The sequence below is a fragment of the Neopelma chrysocephalum genome, unplaced genomic scaffold (genome assembly GCF_003984885.1).
Source record: "Neopelma chrysocephalum unplaced genomic scaffold, ASM398488v2 Primary Assembly neopelma1_63, whole genome shotgun sequence".
In the NCBI taxonomy this organism is placed as follows: domain Eukaryota; kingdom Metazoa; phylum Chordata; class Aves; order Passeriformes; family Pipridae; genus Neopelma; species Neopelma chrysocephalum.
In genome coordinates, this window is record NW_020897720.1 from 9,515,369 (window position 1) to 9,524,839 (window position 9,471).

At 43.7% G+C, this 9,471-nt stretch overlaps 1 protein-coding gene across 1 annotated transcript; it reads right to left on the minus strand.

The window, feature by feature from the left end:
• Positions 1-874: 874 nt before the first annotated feature.
• Positions 875-9,218, minus strand: CNOT8 (CCR4-NOT transcription complex subunit 8). Its single transcript, XM_027682395.1, has 7 exons — positions 9,119-9,218; positions 7,674-7,869; positions 5,841-6,034; positions 4,247-4,408; positions 3,300-3,444; positions 2,509-2,619; positions 875-2,192 (listed from the first exon to the last, which is right to left on the minus strand). Exons 2-7 carry the CDS (start codon positions 7,788-7,790, stop codon positions 2,043-2,045), a joined length of 879 nt encoding a protein of 292 aa, XP_027538196.1. The 5' UTR covers positions 7,791-7,869; positions 9,119-9,218; the 3' UTR covers positions 875-2,042.
• Between the last annotated feature and the right edge of the window lie 253 nt (positions 9,219-9,471).

Genomic DNA, 9,471 nt, shown 5'->3' on the forward strand with positions numbered 1-9,471 from the left:
CAGTCTTGAACATGTAATATTTTGACCAGTTTTACAGCTTACCTAAAGGCTTTGTCTGTCTGGTTAGAAAAAGTAACTCTTCCTAAGAAAAGCACAAGGCTGTATGAGCCTTAGTGAACATAGCAGCTGCCTTAGTCACTTCTAGAACCAATGTTTTAAATGCAGCAGAAGGGTTGATATGGGTGGGAGGGGAGCGTGTATCATGAATTTAGAAAGTTGGTAAGTACACTAAAGATCATTGTTTAAGAATTAAAAGAAGTGATGGATTTTTTAGATCAAAGGGTGTTCCAAATTCTTCCAGCCAAAATGCAAACTTAATCCTGACAGACTTCCTGCTTCAAGCTAAATAAAGCCTCAGAACAACTTCAAGAGCAGCAGGTGAAAGCCAGGGGTTAGACTAAAACAAGATCTTTCTGTAGATGTGTTAATCACTACTCGAACCTGCCACCTACTCGAACTTGGTAAATTCTGTACAAAGTACCCGAAAACCACGTGGGGGAGCCAGTGCTTAACCAAACTGCCTTCCTGCACTTACAGCGGGAACCACTAGTTTAGATGGAGCAGGAAAGTGCCACACACAACAATTTTTCCCTTTAAGTGGCCACTCTGCACTGTGAGAATACTCCACCCTCCTGCGAGCTGTGCTGAGATGAGCAGGAAGAGAACACAAATCCCCCAGAGATCTTCAGCTCAGCTTTCATCAGCTATTGTACAATAAGCTCAAAAGCAGATTTTACAAAGAACTATCCCAGTTGCATATCATAAACAGTAAAGGAAACAAACTTGAGCATCTTTTAGCATGTATCGCCCAAATTCAGATTCCAGAGCCTCAACTTTGGAAATTCTAGTGCTTGATAGAAAATCCAAAACAAAGCCTGGTTTAAAAAAAATTTATTTTACAAAAAATAAAACCTAGTATTTACAAGCATTTTAAATACCAGCTCTAAACCTCAACTCATAACAATGGATTAAGACTTTTTAAAATGCCAAAGTCTTATGAACTTTAGGTTTGACATGTCCAAAAGGGTTTGGTTTTTTTTTAAGAAATGTCATTACAGAGCTGTTGAAAAAAAAAGTACTGCAAAATAGTCAGAATCCCAAGTTCTTCCATCCTCTAACTACTTTTCAGGTGTATATAATGAAAAGAACCAGTTGGTTTATCTGTTAAGCAAACTGTAAAATTAGGGGCTGGAGAAGCAGGGGAGAGAAGAGGAACAAATACTTATCCATCTGCTGAACTAGCTGTGTTGCAAGGAGAAGAATAAAATTTGTAGGTTGAGTTGAAGAAAACTGAAGTCAGAGTATTGGTCCAATCCCCTGTCAAAGGTAAACTTTTGGGCCTCTGAATCTATTTCCAGAACAGTTCCTTAATACCCGTAAGAACAAAGCTGAGGCTCAGTATGGGTCAAACCTGTAACATACAGAATTAGAAACTAAGGAGTTCTGATCAAATCAGCTCCATTAATATCCACTCCCACGGCTGTTAAAGCAAATCTCTGAATATTTTTAGCTGCAAGGATCATTTTTAATGTCATCCACTCCCAAACCTCTGCAGTGATCAAAGGGAGCAATTTTCACAGACTACACAAAGATAAAATTAGCAAAACATGAGGTGAAGCTGTCACCCTCACACCATGCAGAAGTTTTAAAATAAGCCTTATAAAGCACAAATTGCAAATCTGTGTGCATGTCTGTGTCCATTGTCACTGGATTTCCAGACCCTTAGCTCTACTCAATATCTACCATTAAATCTTCCTTGCCGATTCTGTACAGTATAAAGAGGAAAAAATAAACAGAGGTATACACAGTAGATTCTGTCCTTTGCCCTTGGTATTAAAAATATGGCAAACCACAAATGCTGGTATTAGGAATTCAGTCAACTCTTCTGGGTTTCAAATGAAGATGCAGCTCTTCAGCAACACTGCAGGCCTTGCGCAGCCTGTGGACTGGAGAGGCCTTTTGTTTGAGACACTATTAGGGAAAAAGGTTGAGGACAGCAGCTGCCAACGTGGTAAACATGTTCTGCTGAGGGGCACCGCTCATCACGGCTGCATGTTGTTGATAATGGCCAAAATGCTCATTTTCTCTTGGGCTGAGTCCACATCTTCATTTTGTTTCTGAGCCACCCCCGTGCCAAGGCCGTACAGTCGCCCGCAATACTTTGCATCGTCAATTGTATCCTCAAAAAACAACTGCAGATTTAAAAAAAAAAAGGGGGGGAAGAAAAACAGGTATTTTTTAATTGTGCCTCTAAATCAGAAAGCATCCAATGCTAATTAAACAGCTTATTTGAAATCGGTCACCTCTAAGATGCAGCGTGCAAATTAAAATAAGCACATTAAAGAGGAGTAAACAGAACAAGTCTGTGCCAATATCAACAACTCCTATTACTGACAGTTTGAAGTGTGATGGCCACAAGGCTCAAAAAAATCCAAAACAAAACAAACAACACACTGTACATGTTGACATTTATGGGTAGGAACGGGAGAAAGGAGGACACTGCAGTACCTCTTTCATTCTGAAGAACGCCATTCCTGTGAGAAGAGAGTCTGATCCTGCCTGGTGTTGCCGTCCAATTCGCTGCAAATCCAGCTGATCTGCCACTTCCTGAAGGCCACCCTGCAAAGAAAACAGAACAGGTTTTATTTTAGAAGATCTATCTCTTGCCAAAATTGCCACACTTCTCCAAAACATGAGAACAAACACTGAATATGATGAATCAATGCAGATTCCAGCAGCACACACACACCAGCTGTGAGTGAAACACAGTGGCAAATACTGTTCAAGAGTGCATAAATAACTCTTCTCAAATTTAGGTGCCTTCCTTTTCCTGCTGCAGATACTTGAGATGACTGTGGGTACATTCATAGGTTACACATGCTGGACCTTTCCCTCCCTTTACTCAAACAAGGCTGTGATTCAGTGGATAGATTACTTTCAACCCTCTGAGTGTCTACTAATTGATTAACTAATGAAGTCATGGAGTGGTTCTTGTAAAAGAAATAGCCCTGCATAGGAAAGATAAAGATGCTGAATTATAATTAGCCTCTGATACACAAACCGGAAGGGAATTCCCAATTATGGGAATGTCCCCTTTATAATAAACATACTGATAAGTCTCATGTGGAGAGGGCAGCATCCATTAGATACAAACTGTGTCATAGGTGCCTCTGTGTCACCACTGGCTTTTACACAAGTTCCAGTTTTAAGACAACATAAGTAGCAGTTCTGTCACTTGGCTTCCTGTACATTTACAGTGTTGATGTCCATCACTTGCTTGCTGGGGAGACAGAAGTTACCTTGAGGTTTTTGCAGCTTTTCATTAAGTACTTCACATCATAGATAGATGGGAAGAAAAGGTTCAAGATATGGAAAAATTCATGTTCCTCTTCTGGTAACCTGGAATCTGTCAACAACTTCACCATGTAGCCAAAATCATAACCACTGGAAAAAAAAACATACAGAAACCAGATAAGCAGGCAGCACCTGTAACTCAGTCGGTACCAATATCTCATTTTTCAACAGAATTTTACTTGCTGTAGCTTTCAAGCCTTAACATATTCTGACATTCATAAGAGTTCTCTGGAACAGAGCCAGAACTCATCCTGATTTTCATGCCAATGTAGGACTTTGGAATCCTCCTTGAGTGACTCCACTAACCTTTTCTGAAACAGCTAAGCCATTGGGAAGAACATACATTTCTTCCCAACACTGTACATTTCTGTAGCTATGGGCAATACAGAAAAGCAGGAAACTCTGCAAGTGTCTGTTGAGAGAGGAGGAGGTGGTGGCAGGTCCTTTCACTTGTGATGGCATCAGACACCAGAGGCTTTGCAATCAAGTTGGTTGAAATGTTACAGGAAACACATCTTAACCACACAGATTTCTTGCTCTATGTAAACACAAGATGGAAGTTCAGAGCACCACCAACAGTATGGTAAGGAAAAAGAAACAAAATCCTTACTTTACAATGCATTTACTAAAGTGCAGAAATCATATTTTAAATTGTTACTAACTTCTTGCATTGAGGGAGACTGTAATAGCAAAAGCATTTGCAAGCAACACATACACAAAATTCAGACCATGAAGTATCAATTGTCCTTACTTCTTAAACTTGGCCTTCATATCTTATTTTAAGAACTGCAGGACTGCAAATTTTATTCCTTAAAATCTCTGTCAGTCTCCATGGAAAAGAGCAGAGAACTAAGAAAAGATTTGACAGGGTCAGTGACCATCTCAGACCCACCTGTGGAAGGAGAGCCATTTCACACTGTCACTTAGGACAACCCCAGATGTCATCAGCAACTCAGCAAAATGCAGGGTATCAATCCCTTCTTCTTCGTGCTTCTGGAATTGCAGCCCAGAGCTGGCAAGGAGGTCTATGGAATCCTGAGAGTACATGTCCTCCCTGAAGAAAAAAAAACAGGTTTGCACTTAAGGTGCTGCCAAGACAAGTTCATTTTAGAAAAATTGTCCCCATACAGTATTTCAAGAATTGGACTGACCAATAGGAGACCTCTGGGTTCCACATTTGTCTCTCTAGAAAATTCAAACTAACTCAGTTTTAATATCACTACCACAGCCTCCTACGTCGGTAACAACCTGTTCTGTGATCGTAACTAGTTAATAACTCTGTTGCTAGTGCAAATTCCAAAGATTCCAACTCCACAGAAATGAAACTGAGTTTTGAAAAATGCCACTTCTGCAAGGCAAAGGGAAGTACCACAGAGAAAAGGGGAGTTCTCCCAAAGAGGAAGATGTGCAACTCTAAAGCACTGAGCATCATTCCTATCTACATTTTTCCTTTTCACTTCACAGCATGTACCACCTTATCATCACATCCACTTCCATCTCTGGGAGTAAACAAAATTGCATCACGCTTGACTCAGGAAGGAGGAGAGGGATGAGTGATGATGTGCTTGGTAGAGAGCTGAGCAGGAACCTGACTTCTTTACTGGTTTGTTTCATTTGAGGGGGAGGAAAGGACATGACAACACACAGATCAAAGTTCCTATCGATATGATTACTCAGTCAAATGAAGTGATCACACTGTGAAAACCCCCTCACTCTGATTTCAATACTTCTAAGAGGCTCACAGATTTGTGGAGTAAATAGTACAACTTTTGGGTTCAAGAACTGTGAGCCCTGCACAAAGTAACTAATGCTTTCCAATGACAGCTTCATAAAAATACTGATTGATTTCCTATAAATGTGTGGTTTTGTCAGATAAACCTTTCTTTATTTCCAGGCAGCTCTAGTGGTAATTATGCTGAGTTTGTCTTTATAATTACAGGGGGAAGGAATAATGAAACTTGTTTCAGCTGCAACCCAGGATATTGCAGTATGGAGGAGACAAGAACTGCCACGCTCCATTTAACAATATTCATTCTCCTGAACAGGTGTGATGATTACACCAACATGGTTTTAGATCCCTGTTTATATTTTAGCATGGATCTGTAAGGAGGTCTTTTCCTTTACGATGAAAACAGCACATCCATTTATTTTTAGCAGAAAGACATGGATTTTTATATACATATACATATATATCTCTATCTCTCTCTACATAAAATACATGAAGTTTCAGACTATAACATTGCTCCAGAATAAGACACATAAAATTATCAAGAGAAAGGGTATTAAGGATTTTAGCACGGCTTTGACTTCGAGAAACATTGTTAAGTCCTGGCACTTCAAAATAGGTTCCCACATATTCTGCATTAGAATCTGAATTTTTGTTGGTGAAAAGTGATGATGAGCACATGGACACCAGCATTTGTCAAAGGAAAACATCTCCACAGCAGAAGAGAACAGGAAATTATTCCCTGGCTCAAAAGACTCACGTGAGGTTGAATTTGAAGTTAAACTGCCAGGTGTTGATGCCAGAAGGATATTCCCCCTTCTCATTTGTGAAAGTTAGGCCCAGCTGGATAATTTTCAGCAGGTCGACGTTACACCGCAGGAGCTGGTACTGGTAGTCTATGGAACTGCGGAATTCCCCGATCGGCCTGACAACAACTCCAGGAAACTCTGTGTCCTAGGACAGAAGGGAAAATTTTGTTACACCATGTCCTCTGTTAGAAGTCACTGTTATCCCTCTATTAGGAGTTTATTTGGTTCCACACTTGCAGGTCTCAGCACTGTATTCTGTGAATTGTTCTGTAAAAATCAGCTTTTTTCCCCCCTCCTTTTCCATATTCATATAGCTTTTAAAATGCTACAAGTCAGACACTAAAAAACCCCACACAATTAATAAACTATTGCATTCATTAATTTACTACACATATGCCTTCTTACAGTTTTGTTTTATTCCAAATCAAAAACGTTGCGAAGCCCTCCAACATGCATTACTGTACAATCTAAACATCTCTCCCTTGCAACAGACTCCCTCATTTTCCCTAAATCTACTACAATGGAATAGTTTTTATTTATTCAGCATTCTTTCACGTTCTAAATACAAGTTAGATTTGGCACTCTGACCATCTTCACTTGATAGCCCAGACAGTGAAACCCTTCACTGTTTCTGAGGAACAGCCAATGCCTACATTAACAAAAATTACTATCAATCAAAACAGACCTCAACAACAGCAACCATCTATTAAACAAAAAAACATCTATTCGATGAAAAACATTTTACTTGGCCAGGGACTGTGTGCTACCTTTGCTGAAACCCAAACTGCCACACTATTTTTACCCTCAGATTAGGTCATGTAGCTTCTACTGACTATATGCAAAATCCTCCACAACGAACCCAGTGCTGGTGCATCTGACAGAGTCTCTCCCTTGCCCAAGATGTTTTTGTGTCCACTCTGACAGCACAGCCACTAAAACAGGCCCTGAGCACACTTTCAGAGAGATGAAAAAGCTGCAAAAAAGGCTCATTTCCCACTGACATATGACAACAAGAAATCATATTCCCTTCCACAACTGCGTTTGACACAGAAATCCTGCACACACTGCAGGGACACCAGTCTTTGTGCCAGACTTTTACTAAGGACTTTTGCTATCTTGAGGTTTAGTATTCCTAAGCAAAGTTGGCAGAACTTGCAGTATCAAAACTAAAACCAGTTCTTTATGTAACTCACTGGTTGCTGCCAAGCAGATACAGACTTGTAAGAGCAGGAGGAGATTCCTCCCACCCGGGGGAGATTCTGGTCTTCTTAAACAAAGCTTTCTGAACACATTGTCTTATCTACAGCCAGAATATTTTTCTTTCCTAAGAATCAACATCTGCCCTCATTAAAAAGGAGCTGGAGGCAGCCCAGCTGACTGGATGTCAGGCCTTTTGACCTACAGTCCCATGGCATCTTCCACAGCCAAACAGAGAAAGACATGCAAAGGACAAATACACCAGTGGAAAAATAGGAATTTAAACACAATTGTGACCTGTTTCATTTTTGTATTGTACAAACTAATACACTATGAATAGCTAAATGTTAAATTAATTCATCTTTTTAAGTGGGTCTCCATCTTCCCCTTTTTTCACTCAATCCATGCTCAACACTGTTTGTATTAAATTCTGCAAAGTTACTCAACATCTTTTTAATTTTTCACCTCTTCTATCTCAGCTTGACTGGGGGTAGGGAAAAATCATTTCTCACTCAAGAATCAACTTACTCCCCCCACCCAAAAAAATCCCCAGGCTAAGGCAATTAGGTCAAGTATAAAACATTTACCATGGCGATGTAGCTGTAACTCAGAACGATCTCCCGAATTTTCCTCATCTCTTCCTCCAGGTTGTTGGCCCATACTTCACAGATAACCTGGCTGTTCTCTGCAAGAGCTGCTGGCATCTTGCAGCAGAGGAAAGGCAGCTGATGCTGAACTCAGACAACAGTGTAGGATCACAAGCTGTGCAATCTTATCAGTGGGCTGCAATAAAGAGACACATAAATAATGCTTTAAATGAAGAGTCACATGTGAATAAATGCTCTGTAGCAGTCAGTCACACTTCCATTTCCAGCTTCAAACAACACATTTAAAGTTTACATCAAGTTTCCTCTTGCTTTTATCACTTTCTGTAAACGTGCTGATTGAAATCTAGAGCACCTGTTCAGGTCACAAGAGCAGATGCACAATTAACAGTACAGTTATTCATGCAAAGAATCATTATCCCATCTTTCTCCTTCTCCTGGCATAAGCTCTGAAACTTTGGGCACATGATGTACAGCAGGGAATCCTCATGTTTAACCCTCAGCTACCGCCCCAGCCCTGGAAGTGTTCAGGGCCACACTGGATGGAGCTCTGAGTAACCTGGTCCAGTGGAAGGTGTCCCTGCCCATGGCAGGGGGTGGAATGGGATGATTTTTAAGTTCCCTTTGAACCCAAACCATTCTGTGATTCTGTGATGAACAGCTTTTAAACACAGTAACAGAACGTGTTAGAGAGAACACTCACCAACATAAGTTTCAATGTGTGTGAATGTCTGACGGGGGGATGACAAGAGGCTGGAGCCAGGATCTGCTCAGTGGTGCCCAACAACAGGACAAGAGACAACAGGCACAAACTTATGCACAGGAAGCTCCACCTGAACTGTGGAAGAACTTCTTTCCTGTGCAGTGACCGAGCACTGGAACAGATTGCCCAGAGCGGCTGTGGAGTCTCCCTCCCTGGGGATATTCCAGAACCGTCCGGACGCAATCCTGTGCAATGTGCCCTGGGATGGCCCTGCTAGAGCAGGGACGTTGGACCAGCTGACCCGCAGTGTTCCCTTCCAACCCGACCCACTCCGGGATGCTGTGATTCCCTGATGTAACTCAGGACACGCTGCAGGGGGGTATTTCAGCTTCAACATTCCAGCTGACACCGGCAGCGTCAGCAGCGCTACCCCGGGACAGCCCCCGGGCTGGAACACAGACCCTGCTCAGAGGTCCCACCCAGCCCCCGCCCGGGCCCTGAGGCACGAGTCACCGGGAGGCACCGAGCGCAGCGTCACAGCCCGGGGGTCCCCTCAGGGCTCCCCTCCCTCAGAGCGGCGGGGCCGCCCGGACGCGGCTCACGGTGGGGGGGAAGCGGGCGGGCCGCTGTCCCCGGCGGCCCCTCAGCCCAGCCCCGCAGCCCAGCCCCGCTCCCCGGTGCCTGTGCCGCAGGGCCCGCCCCATTCCCGCAGCCCCGGCGGTACCTGCACCCCAGGGCAGCCCCGGCCGGCACGCGCCGCTCCGTCCCCGCGCAGCCGCGATGGCTCCGAGTCCCCCCTCCGCGGGGGGCGGTGCTTCCGGGTCTCGCGGCTCTTGCTCTCGCGCGACGTGGCGAGCCCGGCGGCGCGCGCGGTGGGGCGGGGCTACGGGAGAGAGGAAACGTTACGGCGCGCGGCCGCGCCGCCCGCACTACGCATGCGCGGAGCGCCGGGAGAGCAGTGTTTCTATTCCCCGCTCCCCCCCTGCGGTGCCGCGAATGGGCTCGACCGGGTTCCCAGCGCTGCGCGTGGCGGGCGCGTCCAAAGCCCGCGGGTGGGGGGGGGAAGGGATGAGGGAG

Excerpts from the sequence above, each read along its gene's own strand:
- CNOT8 (XM_027682395.1), bottom strand. The coding sequence starts at position 7,790 with ATGCCAGCAGCTCTTGCAGAGAACAGCCAGGTTATCTGTGAAGTATGG. Across the intron at positions 4,409-5,840 it reads AACTTCAAATTCAACCTCAC|GGAGGACATGTACTCTCAGG; the intron begins GTGAGTCTTTTG and ends TTTTTTCTTCAG. Across the intron at positions 2,620-3,299 it reads AAAGCTGCAAAAACCTCAAG|GGTGGCCTTCAGGAAGTGGC; the intron begins GTAACTTCTGTC and ends TTTTCTTTGCAG.